This window comes from Suillus fuscotomentosus, assembly GCF_016647785.1.
Source record: "Suillus fuscotomentosus strain FC203 chromosome Unknown F5891scaffold_81, whole genome shotgun sequence".
NCBI classification, from domain to species: domain Eukaryota; kingdom Fungi; phylum Basidiomycota; class Agaricomycetes; order Boletales; family Suillaceae; genus Suillus; species Suillus fuscotomentosus.
In genome coordinates this window covers 128,666-146,999 of record NW_024539593.1, presented here as the reverse complement: position 1 = coordinate 146,999, position 18,334 = coordinate 128,666, and the positions used below count along the sequence as shown (strand labels likewise).

General features: G+C 46.2%; 5 protein-coding genes across 5 annotated transcripts; 1 reads left to right on the top strand and 4 right to left on the bottom strand.

Moving 5' to 3' along the window:
- Nucleotides 1-114: 114 nt before the first annotated feature.
- Nucleotides 115-3,472, top strand: F5891DRAFT_1130988 (uncharacterized protein; the record flags this gene model as incomplete). The annotated part of the gene is made up of 12 exons (XM_041364598.1): nucleotides 115-510; nucleotides 566-759; nucleotides 808-973; nucleotides 1,029-1,204; nucleotides 1,225-1,569; nucleotides 1,857-1,945; nucleotides 2,002-2,172; nucleotides 2,225-2,363; nucleotides 2,416-2,908; nucleotides 2,930-3,077; nucleotides 3,126-3,211; nucleotides 3,248-3,472. 12 exons carry the CDS (start codon nucleotides 115-117, stop codon nucleotides 3,470-3,472), a joined length of 2,628 nt encoding a protein of 875 aa, XP_041219941.1.
- A 9,214-nt stretch (nucleotides 3,473-12,686) lies between these two features.
- Nucleotides 12,687-13,486, bottom strand: F5891DRAFT_1195344 (uncharacterized protein; the record flags this gene model as incomplete). The annotated part of the gene is made up of 3 exons (XM_041368103.1): nucleotides 12,687-12,798; nucleotides 12,850-12,929; nucleotides 12,983-13,486. The coding sequence occupies 3 exons, from the start codon at nucleotides 13,484-13,486 to the stop codon at nucleotides 12,687-12,689; spliced, it is 696 nt and encodes a 231-aa protein (XP_041219940.1).
- Nucleotides 13,487-13,735: 249 nt separating this feature from the next.
- On the bottom strand, nucleotides 13,736-14,041 carry F5891DRAFT_1195343 (uncharacterized protein; the record flags this gene model as incomplete). Its single annotated transcript, XM_041368102.1, has 1 exon — nucleotides 13,736-14,041. One exon carries the CDS (start codon nucleotides 14,039-14,041, stop codon nucleotides 13,736-13,738), a length of 306 nt encoding a protein of 101 aa, XP_041219939.1.
- A 432-nt stretch (nucleotides 14,042-14,473) lies between these two features.
- Nucleotides 14,474-15,662, bottom strand: F5891DRAFT_1176113 (uncharacterized protein; the record flags this gene model as incomplete). The annotated part of the gene is made up of 4 exons (XM_041365749.1): nucleotides 15,250-15,662; nucleotides 15,111-15,151; nucleotides 14,689-14,778; nucleotides 14,474-14,643 (listed from the first exon to the last, which is right to left on the bottom strand). The coding sequence occupies exons 1-4, from the start codon at nucleotides 15,297-15,299 to the stop codon at nucleotides 14,474-14,476; spliced, it is 351 nt and encodes a 116-aa protein (XP_041219938.1). The 5' UTR covers nucleotides 15,300-15,662.
- A 263-nt stretch (nucleotides 15,663-15,925) lies between these two features.
- Nucleotides 15,926-17,098, bottom strand: F5891DRAFT_1256111 (uncharacterized protein; the record flags this gene model as incomplete). Its single annotated transcript, XM_041370006.1, has 7 exons — nucleotides 15,926-16,318; nucleotides 16,369-16,401; nucleotides 16,455-16,461; nucleotides 16,512-16,570; nucleotides 16,618-16,703; nucleotides 16,758-17,016; nucleotides 17,068-17,098. 7 exons carry the CDS (start codon nucleotides 17,096-17,098, stop codon nucleotides 15,939-15,941), a joined length of 855 nt encoding a protein of 284 aa, XP_041219937.1. The 3' UTR covers nucleotides 15,926-15,938.
- Between the last annotated feature and the right edge of the window lie 1,236 nt (nucleotides 17,099-18,334).

Here is an 18,334-nt window from a genome sequence, read left to right as displayed (position 1 = left end):
TACTGCTGTAGGGACTGCTTTGGGATGGAGATGACCTGCCATTATTGTATCATCAAACACCATCAATGCAGCCCATTGCATAATATTGAGGTATGTGTTCCCTAGATATACAATATGCATAGTGCTAACACCGCACAGGAGTGGAATGGCTCATTTTTTCAATGCATCAAACTCAAGACCCTTGGTTTGTACATTCAGCTGGGCCACACTCCCAGTGACCGCTGTTTCAATCCATGTCCCTCAAAGGCCAACAATTTTGTTGTTATCGACATTAATGGTATTCATGAGGTTGCATTGGATTTTTGTGGCTGCAATACTGCACAAGTGCACTACAAACAGCTGTTACAAGTGCAATGGTATCCCGCAACTATGACAGATCCACAAACAGCTGCAACATTCAATGTGCTTGAGCACTTTCACCTTCTATCATACGAATCTAAGATTTCTGCCTATGAATTTTTCCATGGTTTAGCCAGGCACACTGACAATACCAGATTGTCGCCCATCAGGGTAAGTCTTAAATTTAAATGCTAACCAAACAGTTACTCAAACTTCAGCCATGCAGGATCGTTATTCTGCATTCATGTGGATGGTCCATGAATGGTGGAACCTTCGACAACTCAGGTGTGGTGGGCGAGGTCATGACCCTGGTGGCATTGCAGAAACGAAAGCCAGTGAGCTTGTGGTGCTGTGTCCGGCATGCCCACATCCAGGCAAAAATTTGCCTAGCAATTGGGAGCATTCACCTCCAGGAACGAGGTAAGTTTGATGGTTGAAGGAGGATGTTTAGCTCACCCGGGTTAACAGATGGCTGTATGCCCTTTTCATCACTATAGATGCGAATTTTCATCTCAAATGGAAGGCTGTCTCCTCTGACCAAATGGATCCTGGTTTGAATGCAGGATGGGCCTACTTCATGGAGGAGCGCACATACAAGAGTTACTTATCTGAGCAAGCTGGCGAAAGACAAGAGGTATGTTGTATATAGTCTACTATTTCATAGGACAATGCACTCAATGTTCCCTTAGTGCAGTACTTGTGTCAGTCATAATGCTGTTAATATGGCCGATACAAAATCCTCACGAGGCCTGGCAGCAACTGGCATAGGAACTGTCGACTGTGCTCGACATGAATTCAAGTTGCCAAATGGGGTAGGTGATCTACAGAAGGGCGAAAGATATGTCTTCTGCATTTTTTCTATTCAGTTACTTGACATGTTATCAGGTACCTCAATATGGATTACCTTGTCTTCTCAGCGCTGGTCGGATTCACAGTAACAATGCTCAATATTTCATACAATATCGCATGCCAATGGTCAAAGAAGCTGTGGAACAGAATGGATCACATGCTGACTCACCTTCACATACCACATGATAACATGCTGGTTCAATATTTTGTGCCAAAGTTTCACATTGCAGCCCACATTGCAGCCTGTCAAGTCAATTTCTCATGGAACCTCACTAAGTGGGTGGGTAGGACAGACGGGGAGGCGCCAGAACGGGGTTGGGCAAATGCTAATCGCATTGCATCGAGCACGAAGGAGATGGGGCCAGGAACACGACATGATATGTCGGAAAAAGTTATTTTTGCTTGGCATACCTTATAAGGCATTGCAAGCCCTCAATTGATCGAGCCCATTTGAAGCACTTGGAAGTGGACCCGAAAATCTTGCAAGTGAGGCTCAATTGACACTTGCAGGCTGATTGCAACCTCATTTAGGGACAGATTGGGACATATTTTTGCAAAAGTTACATTTACAGCCCCTTGTAAGCCGCTTGCGACACAATTGCAAGTCCCTTCCAATTGACTTGGAAAAATTTCGGGTGACCTTGCAACCCCTCAATTGGCCTCAAGAGGGGTCCCTTGCAAGGCACCTTTGGAAATTTCCGACATACATTGGATGATCACTTTGGTGATTGGAATTGGAAGAAGACAACAACGCTTGGTGAGTTTTTTGCTATCGACAATTATATTCCTGTCTGATACTACCTTGACTTAAAGGTCGTACATTGAAGCGCAAGATGGAAGAGGCCACGAAATGGGAGCGGGAACATTGTGCTGCATTGTGCAACCTGGAGGCAACTGTCCAGCCTGCACTGCTGGAAGAGTGGGAGTTGGAAGTTCAGACATGGGAGGAGGACAACACTTGTCAAATTGAGAGCAAGGTTGCTCGTAAGTCACTGCCCATTCATTCTGTCAATTTTTCTGATGGGTCAACATATAGCTATCACACAGGCTGCAGTAAGGTTGCAGCTCACAGAATCAGAAGCACAAGATTTGCAGGCAGGGATAAATCACTCACTCGACATCGATGTCTCCCCCAGTGTGCTTATTAGCGGTGGCATTGAATTAGAAGACATGCAGTACGTGAAGTGTCTCTTTTGCATTATGTTCATCATTCACATATTATGACAGACAACGACTCAAACACAACATTGCAAACCTCTCACTTCATCCCACAGACAAACAGAGAGAGGCCATCATCCACAGGACTAGCGCATTACAGAGACGTATCAATGCTTGGACATGCTATCAACAACTCTACATGCCCGTTGTCTCAATGCTACATTCATTGGCTGACATGAGTGTGAGTGCTCCACAAGCAGCACTCAGGCCTCAAGATTTCCCACTCTATCTTCCATCGGCTCTCAACTATCTCAACTGTGATCGACATTTGATGGAGTATGAGTGGGAACTTCAGTGGGCACAAGCTCATGATGCCCTCAACAAACTCTGTTCCCATCTTCATCTACGCTCGCACATGTACAAATTTAAGGACAAGCACTTACGTGGTCAAGCAGCATCCACCCGTGCCCAGAATTTGATCGCAAGTGTCAAGGTAAAGAAAGATGCAGCAGTGGACAAATACAAATGTGCACACCAAGCACTGGAGTCGCTAAGCTCTCAGGTGGATTAGATGGGCTGGAAGGAAAGACTTCGACCTCTCAGACACGAGGATGCTCAACCGATGGGCGATTTTGCAGCTGGCCATTCTCAGAACACTGGTACCATATCATGGATCTGGCTGGTATCAGACGGTGACACTAGTCACTCTGAGAAAGAGCGTGTTCAAGACTGTAAGTTTTTTAAATGGATGGCATGATCTCTGGCTCAGTTTTATTTAGGTGTCCGCATTGAGTGGTGTAAGGCACGCGCTCGTGCAGCTCGATGGTTTGAAGAAGTGGAGTTACTAGCTGAAGAAATGAGACAAGTACTGACCTTTCTGGAGTGGCAAGGCAGCTAGTAGCAAGAGCACGCAGTCCTATGCCCATTAGAGAAGATAACCCAACAAGAGGGCTTACGTGCATATGCATACCATCAAGCCACCCTCCGTTTTGCAATGCGAAATTCATTCCAAGCTCGTTGGAACTTCATTCCTCAACTCAATCTTGTGGTCTCAGAGTCCGTGGTAGATGATGATGGTGGTCCTTCAATTGATGCACCTCCTGTGGTCATAGAGTTTGAAGAGTAGCACAGTCAGGTTACTCTATGTACTAGATAGAGTCGGAATAGGCACATTAATGACACGATCTTGCGATCCCGATGACACTCCAGACTTGGCATGATGATCTGAGATGGATCTCGCGATCTCATCAGCGGAAAGGTATTATAACAAGGGAATGCATAGCACTACTATACATGGACATGGCCAAGCAATGTAGTAGGGTCATAGGGAACCTATAGTCTACAATATAGTGATGTATCACATTATCTGTGGCCCTCAGCAATTATTGTATCTCAAATCATTTGTAGTTATAGGTAGTGATACATCAAATGTACAGGTACAGGTGTGAATTCTGGGCATATTCTAGGGGAAAATGTCGCTATAATGATAACAAAGTCTGTAACTTTTGGCAAATTACCAGATGAGAGAGTCTGGCAGAAAACGTGGTGATATTCTCGTGTATTTTCACACTTTATCCACATTTTACCCTTTTCATAATCTACCAGTTTGTGCTGTGAATATAATATGGCACATCTGACTTCAATTATACTTGTTCGAAATTTCAAGTGGACTTCGTAAAATTCAATGATTGAGATCACGTGGCCAAAATCAGTGAACTTGGTAAAATTCATCAATGAAGATCATGAGGCAAAATCAGACAGTCCAGTATCTACTAGTATATAGATTGATATGCAAGGAATAATCTGCATCAAGGTAGGTGGTGGCAGGAGGCAGGCAGGTGCATGAGGTGGGTGCACGGATTAGTGCTGCTGTGGTCCAGTTCAGTCCAGTTCAGAGGGCCTTGGATGAGAACCCAGAACCGGACCATGGTCTGGTTCGACAAAATCGTCAAACCCAGAACTGGACCATCAGGAACGGTTCTTAAGGGTCCAGTTCAGTTTTTTTGTGGTCTGAACGTGAACTGAACCATATATTTTTCAAAGCGCCAAAAAAAAACATTCACAATACATCTACATGACATTGGGTAGCTAGTCTAACTACATACCAGCCGCATGCTCCTCTGCCTCTATTGCTGCTGACATATGTCCATTCTTATAGGCTGCCTTCATCAATTGTAGTGCAGAGAATGTGGATGGTGCGAGTGCATTGCGGCGCAGAGTCGATGTGATCCCCGCACTGGAGAAAGCGCGTTGTCTTGTTACTTAAGGGTCTTATATGAAAGTTGTGTATAATGACAACACAATTATACATGGTGAAGACTTCTTGCCAGTCCTTAAGTCCAGGGTCTCCTACTTTTCTACTTCGTGGGAGGTAACATGGTGAGTTCTGGGGAGGATTTAATTTGTTGTCCTCTTCTTGTGTAGTCTTATATGAAGTGTTGTAGAATGTTCTGTGTTCTGGATAATTCATTAGGTTTGTTTCAGCCTAGTAGGTCGTGTTTCAACCTATGAAAGTCTGTTTCAACTTTGTTGTCCTTAGATATGTGTCTCACTTTCCGTTGAAAGAGAGAGTTTTATGAATACACGTAAAGCTTAGAATGAGAGCTGTTCAATGGTTATATAGTCATGTGATGAATCAGCTTATTACTAAGTACATTACAAACACAGTGTAATCTTACAAAGAATTTACAAACCATGACAAACCATGAGTGAACATGTTGAGTCATGTTAAATGTTGTTACAAAGCATGACCAATCATGACTAAACATGTTGAGTCAGCTTAAATAATGTTACAAACCAGAATATTTCCCAGTCACATGATGTGATGACAAATAAAATCTGATGGCTGAAAGAAGCCAAATAAAAATAAACAGTCAGAAATAAATAGAGATACAAAACTTGGTGGCTGAAAGAAGCCAAATAACAATAAACAATGAGAAATAAACAGAAGGTCACATGCTTGATACAAATACAAGTTAAAGATAAGTCTGAAAAGTGAGAAATAAAATACAAGACAATGAATCAAAGGAAAAATGGAGAAGTAACTCAGTGACAGAGGGCTAGATAGTCTCTCATATCTTCCTTATCACTCTCTATATATCTGACATGGTATGAATCACATACCATGCATGACAGCGTTCAGATGGAACTGCACTGCCTTGAATGGGCAGGTAATCATGCGCAACACGAGCTAGTGTTGGATACTGCAGCGAATGTAACTGATCAAGAATGTAAGCGGGGAACCAATGAATTCAAGGGCTGACTTACACCCCACCACACCACAACATCATCCGTCTCCTCCAATGGTGAAGTAAGGTAGGAGGAGAGCTCTTGATGAGGATCCCGCGTGCGATATCCGTTAACTTGGTGCGATGCGGGATGTCTTTTTCAGTCAGGGATGGACGTGCATACTGCAATAAACATCGAAATGCTGGCTTATCAATTAATTGTATTGCCTGGCGTGATGTAAATAAATCTCAAATGAATATAAATATATAAAAATCGACATACCTCATCTTCCATGACAATGAGTTCCATGATATATTCAAGTAGCCCTTCCTTGGTGAACGCGGGTGGTTTGCAAACAAGCTTGCCATCGAGAGTCATTTGTGTTTGTGTTTGCATCATGGTGACATCTTCTCCAGGTGGAATTGCACAAGAGTGCATTGTGATGCCTGCGGCATCACAATGCTGGACTAGGGGTCCCAAGGGAGCAGGGCCAGGGACAAGGCAGCACTTAGGCTTAGTCAAGGTCCGGAGGCAGCATTCAGGCTTAGTCAAGGTTCAGATGAAGCTTAGTCAGCAGTAGAGCACATGTTCGGAGCGGGTTGTAGTGTCATCATCATCATTCTGCCACACATTGCCTCGAGTCACTTAGTCCTAGTTCATCGTGGTGAACAGAGCAAATTCAGCTCAACTCAAGTTCATTTCAGCTATCAGCATTAGCCGCAGCCTCAGCCACAGTACCCACTCCTAATCGACCAATTAGAAAATGTGGAACCTTCGAAGCAGAACCATCAATAGCCTTTCAGAAAAGCCAAACAGATAAAAGACAACCTAATTATGTCGTGTTACGTCCAAAAGACCAAGCTAGATGGCAGGTGTTCCCAGAACACCTGCATACATCACAAAAAGGGCTGTGTCTCCCTTTGCTTATTTTATGTGGATTCCCATCGGAAACTGATGTCTAACGGCTTAAGACCCAGATCAAAATCAGGCCTCGCAGTAACAAACGTCCACCAAAAAATCAACTGGTCGAACTGGTCACCAGACATATCTGCAGATTCTTCTCCCTTAGACACGCCAGAACGTCCTCTTAGCCCAACCTTGCATGAGCCCGAAGAACAGAACTATAGCCAATTCTTCGAAACTGAAGTCCCCGAACTAGACGTCCCCATTCTAGACTTCGAGCTACCGCTCTACATTCAGATATCAACACCCCGCAAGAAAACAGATCCCCTCACTCCTCTCAGCCCTCTCACAGAACTAACAGACTACGATATCGACTCCTTCTTTGAACTAGCAAAAACCAAAGCCATTATGCCAACAGAAGCACCTCAAATCTTCTACAGCGATGGACGCACTTCAGAAAACCCAGCCGATTTTTTAAAGTCATTCAACAGGGCCATGAGACAACAATCCATCGTGACAAACACAGACAAGTTAGACGCTTTCGGTGATTACCTCAGCATGGGATCAGAGGCAGAAGTGTGGTTCAAAGCACTCCTGCAAACATCGCAGAAACCGGGATGGCCAGCATTTGTGGCAGAGTTCGAATCACGATGGCCACCAATAGTCATAGCAGAGAAAACCAAGGCAGAGTAAGAGAAAGAGCTACTAGAGCACCTGTTACCAGACGCAGTGGTTGGAACCAAAACCACTGTCTATGACAAAGAGTGCTGGACGCACGTGGCATGGGCAGCCAAAGCACTCCAACTCGCAACGAGCGCAGGCATAGCATCAAACACTTCGATGATTTGGCAAGTACATGGATGTTTGCCAAGCGTCATCAAGGACCTACTGAAAGATGAAGAATACAAGGATTGGGCAGTGTTCACGAAAGAAGTTACGGATCTGAAAAGTACCCGTCTTCTGGAAAAGAAGGATCAGCATATGAAACGAGAACGGGAAGTTGCATCTTTACGCGCAGACTTAGCTCGCATCCAACAGCGCACCCCAACTTCAAACCCCATCACCTCCCTTCAGAACCAGTTCGCTCGAATGTCGGTTAATACACAGCAAGGAACCCAAGCAGCTTCAAACCCACCCACCTACACCAGAGCCCCAGCGCAACAAGTCAAACGTAACTCGCAAGCAACATATAGTCGTCAGCCAGCTCAACCACAACAACCATTAGCTATCACGGAAGATGTCAGAACAGCAGTATGACAAACAATCTCCAGCCTCGCTCACCACCCAGACATTAATGCCGGATGAGCGGCCTACTCGACTCAGATGAGCCAGTGGAGCATGAGGTGGGGAGAGAATACTCACGTCACACCAGAGTCAGGCCACCCAGTAAAGCCAGGCACCGCAGCAATATGCTCAGGCAAATGTTTTAGTTGTGGGACCCACAGGCACAGCAGCAAGAACTCTGTACTACCAATGGACGACCCTGCAAGACTCCCTAGGAAGGAGTCCATTTGGAGAGCACTCGCTCACAAATGTCTAGGCGCAGTCAATCGAACATCAGTGGTCCAAATCTCACTAGTGTATGATCTTGCAACATCTTTCGTAGTAGAAGAAGAAGAGGGAAAAGGGAACGGGTCGGCATAGAAAAGGGTATCATGCCGACCCGAAGCAGGATAGAGACCCAAGACAAAGAGAAGGTCCTCGTACGCATGGAGGCATCGTGCGAGGACAGAATGTTGGAACCAAGCCCCCAGTCCCCCCTTGAACCTTTAGCTATATCTACTAGCGCACCTGTACCATCCGCTACAAGCACAGCAAGCATTGTTGACCTGTATGCAGCGTGACATATTCTACTCAACAAAGCTCAAGTGGAAACTGGAGAAGTGGTCCCATTCTTACATCAAATCAAATTAGAAGGACCAAAAGGGGAACTGGTTCAGGTTCAAGCATTATTCGACGATGGCGCTATGGTAGCCGCAATGTGTTCATCAATATTCGCAAAAGTTAAACACAGGCTAGACAATGTCCTCCCATCCGCAAAAAGACTTTGTATGGCCAACGGAACAATAATCAACTCCGAAGCCAGGTGGTCAGGAATGATCGAACTCAATGGTGTTCGTGCAGAAGGACAATTCGAAGTCTTCGATAGTGCAGGAGGATGGGCATTTCTATTCGGTAAACCAACACTGATAGCATTCAACGCCGTCCACGACTATACCACAGACTCAATCACGGTATCAGACGCAATACGATCAACAGTACTGCAGAACGCAATACTGTCTCCAAGCGCACTGAACCAAACGGAGGAAGACAGCAGCCTGACAATGGACATCAAGCAACGAGAAATAGCAACGGGGGGTACTATCCAATCACCCCCCTCAAGGCAAGTTTTACTGAAGTCCCAGAACTTCACATTGAAGAAAACTGACCACGTACCTGAGAAATTGCACACCCCAATCGCAAAACCATCAGAAATGCCAATGGGTCAATGGAAACCCCCAGTACTCAATCTCAAATGCCAGGACCGGAAAGACTTGAGGCAGATATGGAAGAGAGTAGAGAGCACAACAATCAGAACGAAGGAGCCGCAGGAGAACCTAGTGACAGCACCGAAGTCAATCAACGTCATAACACCAGCAGACACCTTATAATCGACAGATCAACTATTGGGCGACTTACCAGAACCAGACGCACCATCAGCAAACCCCTCAATTCACACCAGACAAACAAATCTGTTCAACCCCACAAGAGTTGCAGAGATAATGCACCAAGTCACTCTCGGAAACGACCTCTCGGAAGACAAACAGACGGAGTTAGAAGAGTTTGTAAAAGAAAATGCAGACACATTCGCGCTATCTTTAAGTGAAGTCACACCGATCCCAGGAGCACAAGTCAACCTGAACGTCCCAGAAACCGCTAAGTTTAATCTTCGTATACATCAACGCCCACTCACCCCAGAACAATCCAGATTCTACAATGAAAGGGCAGATGAAATGCTGAAAGCAGGCTTAATAGAGAAGGCCCCACCAGAACTCATTAAGTGCATAGCTACTATGGTAATCGCTCAGAAAGCGCACGAAATGGGAGGCCTACCATGGGACGAACTGAAAAGACAGGTAAATGAGCAGTGCGACACGGCAGGGATGAATCCAGCATTCAAACTCCCGGAGCAGGAAGTGCAACCCCAAAACCCCAAGGACATGATCAGTACGAAACCAAGGAAGTGGCGAATATGCCAAAACTTCGCTCAACTCAACAAAGTCACAGAAATAGCCCCAATGCCGCAAGGCGACATCCTGGCTAAGCAACAATGTCTCAGTGGTCATCGTTACCTTTCAGTATTCGACTTCGCCTCTGTATTCTATGTGATTGAAGTCCCAGAACAATGGCACCCATACCTAACTTTCTATGTCGAAGGCCGAGGGTACTTCTGGTATAAGCGTATGCCAATGGGTATCACGGGAGCGCCCACTATATTCTGCGATACCCTAGCAGAAAGGTTGTATGAATTTCTCGTTTCTTATTATATGGAACTTTTTATGGACGATGGAGCATGCGCAGCTAACACTTTTCAGGAAATGATGGTCAAGTTAAGAGCTATATTCGCTAAGTTCAGAGAATGTAAACTCTCGATAGCGCCAAGCAAAAAACGCTTTTGCGTCTCGGAGACAGAGTTCGCAGGAGGAACAGTCGGAAGAGACAGTGTCAAACCAGACCTAACCAAACTCACAGCAATCGTTGACTGGCCACAGCCGGACAATGCGCTAAGTCTAGTTTCTTTTCTTGGGCTTACAGGCTTCTACAGAACTCTTATACAGGCATATGCGAAACACGAGGGACTGCTTCGAAATCTCCTACTAAAAGTCCCACTCGACAGCTTACAGAACAAAACAGCATATCAAAGAACAATGTCCAACTTCAAATTAGCACCGCATTGGAAGGAGGAACAGACCCGCGCCTTTTTAGATCTTAAAACTGCAATCACCTCAAGACCAATACTCCAAGCTCCGCGCTACGATGGCTCACCATTTGTGGTAACATCAGACGGGTGCATAGAGGGATTCACGGCAGTTTTATCCCAAAGAGTCTGGACAGAGTCACCAATGGGAAAATGGAACGAACGAATGCACCCCATCGCTTTTGCATCAAAAAGAACATCCACAACGGAGAAAAAGTATAAATCGTACTTACTTGAATTTGCAGCACTCAAATTCGGACTGGATAAGTTCTCGAGCGTCGTATGGGGATTCCCAGTCGAAATTGAAACCAACTGTAACACCTTAAAAGATACATTACTCAATTCAAGTCTCAACGCGGCACATGCACGTTGGCGGGAAAGTATATTGGCTTACAATATAGTGGACATACGACATGTACCCGGGAAGTTAAATGTCATAGCAGACGGTCTTAGTCACAAATGGGAAGGCACAGCACCAACACCTGGAGACGGAAGTGAGTGGACGGTAAGTGAGAACTGGGAGGCACACACAGGACTCGTAAACGACATAATGCATATCACGGAAGCTAACCCCACAGCTGAAAAACTCCAAGCATGCTTTGCAAACGAGCTTGTATTCCAAGAGGTAATAGAGGCCATCTTCAATCTTGATGAAGACAAGAACCTTCGAGAAAAGAAGAGAGCATGCCACAGAGCCTCCCAGTACGTTGTAGAGAACGGAAAACTCTGGAGACTCAAAGGGAGCACGTCAACTCGGGCAAGGGCTAAAGTAGAGTGTATAACCAAAGAGGAAGCCGAAGAACTAGCAACTCAAGTCCATGCGGAAGGCGGCCATTGGGGCCGTGACGCAATCAAGATTGCACTCTTAGACCAAATCTGTAGCCCAAAGCTCGACGTGTCAGTCCTAACAGCCATCAAAAACTGCGCTAAGTGTAAAAATTTCAGTCCAACGCATTTACACTCACTGCTAGATCCCATAACCAGACGTCACCCCTTCGAACTATTAGTAGGGGATTACCTTACCATGCCCAAAGGAAAAGGCGGTTATAGCATGCTCGGTGTTTACCTAGACATGTTCTCGCAACATGTCTGGGTGTTCAAGTACAAAACAGCTGGCAGTGCCAAAACCACCATTGATAGTCTAGCGTCCATCTCCAGCGCCTTCATAGCACCAGAGACATTCATGGCAGACAGCGGGAAACACTTCAATAACAACGCGGTGAGAGATTTTTGCACGTCCAGAGGATGTAAATTACATACAGTTGCAGCATATTCACCATGGGTGAACAGATTGGTGGAAGGAACCAACAAGCTCTTGTTACACATCTTGAAGCGCCTATGTGCACCAGACCTGGGGGAGGACGAGACACAACCAGCATCTTGGGATAAACTCCCAAACTCCTGGCCAGAGCACCTAGACAATGCAGTTCATTCCCTGAACCACCGCTTACTCCCCGCACTCAAATTCTCACCTAAAGAGCTCCTACTAGGTCTAGTAGTCAACACGCCACCAACACCCATAGAAGAAAGCACATCGGTTCTTAGGAGCGCAAGCGCCATTACTCAGATCGCGTACGCTGAGCAACAGCGCTTAGACGGGTATGAAGAGACTGTACGTCATGCCATCAGACGGAAATCAGCCTTCGACAAAAAAGTACTGCAACGCACCCGGGGAAGTAATCTTTCATCCTGGTCAATTAGTCCAAGTTTACCGCAACAACCTAGATTACACGTTCAAGGCAGAACGCAAGCTTATTCCAAGATGGTCAATCCCTCGAAGAATCCAATCAAGAATATTAAACTCTTACAAACTCATCACTCTCGAAGGCAACCCCTTACCAGGAGAGTTCAGCGCCAGACGCCTACGCTTATTTACCCCACGCAAAGGCACCCAACTCACAGCAAACCAGAGAGAGCACGAAAAAGAACTCCAGGAAGGCGCAAACACGCAAGAGAGAGCAGGTGAAGAGACAAATGAAGAAGAAGAGGATGAAGACAAGAACCTGGAGGAAGAGGAGTGGCTAGTAGAGTCAGAGAACGGAAGTAGCGGCAACGAGGGTGGCGCTGGTTGTTTTTTAGAGGGGCCCATGGACTAGGGGTCCCAAGGGAGCAGGGCCAGGGACAAGGCAGCATTCAGGCTTAGTCAAGGTTCAGACGAAGCTTAGTCAGCAGTAGAGCACATGTTCGGAGCGGGTTGTAGTGTCATCATCATCATTCTGCCACACATTGCCTCGAGTCACTTAGTCCTAGTTCAACGCTCCTTGTAGACTTGAAAATGGGACTTTTTGTGATGGACAATGTGTGTGCGCAGTGTCGAAGTGCCTCCGCGAAATGTGTGATTCTGTACTGGTTCACCAGCATCCCTTGTTTGAAAGTTATCAAAAGAAATATCAAAAACAATATGGACAACTTACTTGCACAAGGTACAGACCCACCCATCAGGTAAGTGGGTAAATATAGTCCTAATGTCCACCATACGTTCGCTTTTTGAAAGCTAGATACAGGCATTAGTCAAGACTAAGGAAGACAATAAAATGAGGTACGTACAGTCAAAGTGGCGCCCCCATTCTCGGACTTAGTTTCATCGGCTTCATCGTCGTCCTCTGGTTGGGGGATCAGCTCATCAGCAGATGACTCTCCTAGATCAGGCATAGAAGGTATATCTTCATCTTCAGAGTCAAGAGGAGATAGGATTCGCATGGCGACTGCAACTTTCTTAGGTGCTGGATGGTCCGTAGCGCTTGATAAAGCACGCTTCCTTGTGCCCAAAAACGAAGACAGCCCACAGGCATTGTCAGCATCATGAATACAAGCTGATGGTTTTGAGGGCTGGCCAGAGCGCCAAGAACCAGCTGTGACTGTTGCTGGGGTGTGTCCAGCCTTGAGCAGAACGGAAAAGGCATCTTTTGTGGATGTAGTTGAAGATGATGGCTGGGCGGAAGGTGGGACCTGGGGCAATGGTACTTCGTCGTCAGGATCATTGAAGAAGGTGATATCGGAAGCATCCTTGAGGGAGCTGTCAGCATTAAGAGCACAGCAGTCTTCAGACATCGTCAGGCAAATAACTCACAATTTCATTGTCGGCACCTCATTTTATGCATGGAGCAAACCCAAACATCCCAGAGCAACGATATCCAAGGAGATCCATTAGAGTTAACAGCCGGTGGAGGATCATGATGGTCCAGGAAGCGTATAGACTGGAACAAGTAGATATCTGTGATATAGTTAAATGTATGTCAGTCGGTGAGAGTCTTGAGAGTTGATTGATTAGTACTAACCTTCAAAAAGGCTAAAGGTAGCCTAATTAACCAATAGTGCAAATCCAGAAGACAACACTTTGACGTCATCATAGTTGAAGTCGAAGTCGACAATGGGTTCGGGGTTCGGAAATGGTTCAGGAAGGTCGAACCAGAACTGGACCGTTTGGGAAGATCTAGAACCGAGAACCGTTTTCCGGTCCGGTTCTGGCTGGCGAACCACGGAGAACTGGACCAAAAGTCCGGTTCGAACCATGGTTCTGGACCGGACCGCGGCAGCACTAGCACGGATGTTGAAACCGCGCAGCAACAGCGGCGGGAGGCGGGCAGGTGCATTGGTAAAATTCATCGATGGAGATCACATAGGCAAAATCATACAGTCCAGTATCTACTAGTATATAGATTGATATGCAAGGAATAATCTGCGTCACGGTAGGTGGCGGCAGGAGGCGGGCAGGTGCATGAGGCGGGCGCACGGATGACCAATCTATTGAAATCGCGCAGCAACAGCGGCGGGAGGCGGGCAGTGATGCATTAATGCATCGAACAAATGCATCAACTGTGCGCGGATGATGCATCAAACGAATGCATCAATATGGCGCTGGTTCTATGGCGCTGGATCTGTTCAACTATTCTTCACACACAAAACTCATACACACGCACAGACGCGACACACACACAAACGAGACGCACACACATAATCACTCCTTCGCATACATACTCTTGTATCGTAGAAAAATTAGTACTGCACTACTAGATCTGACATGATTCAATAATCAAATTATATTGCAGACAAGGTCCCCAATGAAGAACTGTAGAGTCCAAGGGGCAAACAAAATGCACCGAAGCCGCCAGCATTGGCAGCAAAGCCTCGAATCTTTTCAAGGTCTGGCCGGTGGACGAGACGGAGCGATGATAAATGAGTAGGTCTCAGAGCGATGATGAAGGTTTCTATAAGCGCAAAGCAAGTAGAGTCCAAGGGCAAACAAAACGCACCGAAGTCACCAGCATTGAGAGCAAAGCCTCGAAACTTTTTAAGGACCGGCTGGTGAACAGTGCGCAAAGATGCAGGTGACGTGGCGGGCGCTTGTTGTGGTGCCACAGTTGATGGTCTCAATATCGAGCGACATCGAGAAGTAGGAGAGCATGAGAGATGGGGCGCGGCATAAGAGAACAAGTGGGAGAGAGTTAGCACGAGAGAACAGGTATGAGAGAGCAAGCATGAACGGGTGCAAGAGAGCGAGCACAAACAAAAGAGTTAGGGCGAGCATGAGAATGGGTGCGAGGGACCAGACATATAGGTCTGTAGACATTGATTAGTTCACGAGAGAACGGGTAGGCGCAATAGATAGTAACTGCAGGAGTGCAAGATGCTTTGCAGTAAGAATATAGAAAAATGATAAAAAGTCAAAACGCACCTTGAGTCTCAATGTCACCAGCATGGGTCCCTTTCAACTCCCTGGCAAAAACAAAGGACTTGGAGAAAATCGAGCGTACATAGATTTTGTTGAGAAAGTTCCATCTTGGTTCCGTCACCGCTGGCGCTCTAGATGGTACTGTATGCACAAAAATAGCAGGGACAGCAGTAGGAGACCCGCTTTCAGCATTTCATCCCTGGGCGTTGGTGTGAGCCTCTTGACTACTACACATTGACATCCCGAGGTACTGAAGAACTGCAGTGACTTATAGAAAAAAATAGCAAAGCCTCATCAGGCGGGCCGCGGCACAACGCTTATGTAATACATAAGATTGATGCGTAGTTCAGCCAATAATGAGCACTGCCGCATTATTGCCTATGAGGAGCCGTCCATTATCGAGCACTCATGATACTGCACTGACAATACTGCATGTTCCATCGACTGGTATGCGAAGGAGTGATTATGTGTGTGCGTCTCGTTTGTGTGTGTGTCGCGTGTGTGCGTGTGTGAGTTTTGTGTGTGAAGAATAGTTGAACAGATCCAGCGCCATACATCAACCGTGCATGGATGATGCATCAAACGAATACATCTGGCAGTGATGCATTGATGCATCGAACGAATGCATCTGCATTGCCCTATATTGCTGTGATGCATCAGTGTTTGCAGGCCTACAGTTGCAGCACAAATGCATCACCACTAACGTTACAATTACAGCATTTTATTGCATCACTAAGACCAGGACGCCTGATCAAGTGCAGTAGAAGCTCATCTACACTCTATATTTATGATGTTTACCATATACATAGTCGTGTAATGTTCTAGATCGGTTCATATATTCACGTCCCGGATTACGTCCTGCCATTCATCAAGATGCTTCAACATCATCATGCATTTATTTCTAACATCCTTCTCTGCATCTTCTCCCAAGACGAGATACAACGGCCACTCCCTCCCAGCTGCAACGCCTTCTCCTCTTACGACGTCTGCGACGAGTTTCATCGCCTTCATGGGGTCTCCTGGTTGCCTGCCAGGGATAGCCTCATACATCACCTGTGTCTCCGCTCGCGTTTTATCATAATCAGGTATGGGATTCGTCCACGTGTCAAATTTATTCCTGTATATGTTTTCTGTGCGGAAGGCGCCAGGCTCGACGATGAGGATGCGTATGTTGAACGGTGCGAGTTCTAGGGCAAGTGTTTCGCTCATTGCTACAAGATTCTTCAGATGATGTGACGTGTATTGATTTAACGCGACTTACCCTGCACTGCTGCCTTTGATGCGGCATAAACGCCTGCCAGTCGTGACGTTGGTCACCCGCGGAACATCTTCAAAGACGCAACTCACCAAGTCCCTGAAACAGACATTGTCCAACCACTCTCAATCATAGATGATGCTACTCACCTTGACCTCAGGCCTCCAGGCGCTGCGACTTCCTATAATAACTACTGTACCACTCTTCCCTGCAGAGCTTAAAGCACGTGTTGCAAGCAAACCCGTGGAAACTTACTTTCACGCATATATGGTAATGCTGCATTCGTGACGTCCAGCACACCCAAGACATTAGGGCGGAATTGTCTTGTTAGGAAGTCCACCCTGAAACCGATCGCATACATTAGGCACGGGAAAAAAACATATCTATATCCCTACCCGCATTCCTCAAGGATTCCCAGCAGCCCAATACCCGCATTGTTCACCAACACGTCAATCCTGCCCCAGACCTTAGCCGCCTCATCTACGCGTTCCTTGATGACGGTCGTTCCGGAAGTCACATCAAGCTCTAGAAGGTGTAGGTTTGGAGATTGGGGAAAATCTTGGATTTTCTGGAGAGATCGGGCCGTCGCGATCACGCGATCACCGCGTTCTAGAACGATTGATACTAAACGGCGACCAAAACCTGATGATGTACCTAGATGATTGGCGTAAGCTGCTGCTATCTCTTGTAAATGAGGATACTCACCTGTGATTAACCATACTTTAGGGTCAGACATAAGTGCTCTTACGAATGAAGAGCCTGAAGTTCGGACTAGGAACGAGAAAGGGAGTCAGTCTTGGATTTGTAATGCTGCTAGATGATTTCGACAGGGATTGATGGACCAAGAGAGATGAGTTGTTCACGGTAGTAAGGACATACTTTTATATCCAAGTGAGTGGCTGTAGCGGTATAATGGAAACACCTTAGACGGTATAGTAGCGCGTCAAGCCGGTACATATGGAAGTCTATAGCCGGTGGTACAAAGGGAGTTCCGTGGCAAGCGAAGTGACGTTCCTTACAGATCAGAAGACTAGATTAGCTATCATGACCATACCTAAGAACGGAAAAGGGACGAGGTGTGGTTATAGTCAGAAAGTGTACGTAGGACAAGAGAATTTACCTCGGTCTTGGGTCAAAAGATTACTCAATGGGAGAGGAATTGATACGGTTGAGACGGAGGGGAACGTGTATGATAAAGGCGTATAACGAGAAGCGAGTCAAAGTCTTCGATTCGCTTCTCGTTACACGGTCACGTAGTGATTTCCCGGCCCGGCTGGGCTCGAAAGCCGCACCTTTGGCCTGGCTTCAGATGACTTAGGCTTGCCAAAGATACAGGCCGGGCAAAAGCCGCCAGTGACGCCGGCTTTGTCCTGGCTCTGGCCTGAGCGCTTGAGCCACGGCCTGAGTACTGTAAATGCAAAATCACAGGTATGGGTCAATATATGAACTTGAAGAGCTGGATGGAACACATCGGCATTTGTGAATGGGTAAGGACATGTGCAGGCAGACAGAGACAAATGCATGACAAGGTGCCAACGAACGCAAAGCGCCGACACACATGAACAAGTATGAATGAGCGCTGAGCCACAAAGAAGTGCAGATGAATGCAGACGAATTGTGTGATAACAGATATGGACAAACGCAGACATGCGCAAACAAATGTGTGCGACCGAACAAATATGACGAGCCACAAAGGAAGGTGGTCGATGGTGCAATACCTAGTTCAGAGCCAATCAGTACCGTTGCTTTTGAGACAAAATTTCATACCACTGGAGCAATATATATAAATGTTAGAATTTATGTACTAGGATGCTGAAGTTGTGGCTTCGAGCAATTGTGACTAGGTATATGAGTACTTCAAATTTTGGACAACTTACGAGTAATTAATCAGATATAGACTATATACCGAATTTGGTGCAGAATATGCCAAGGCAGTCGGGGACTTGGTGCGCATGTATCGCTACGATTGGTA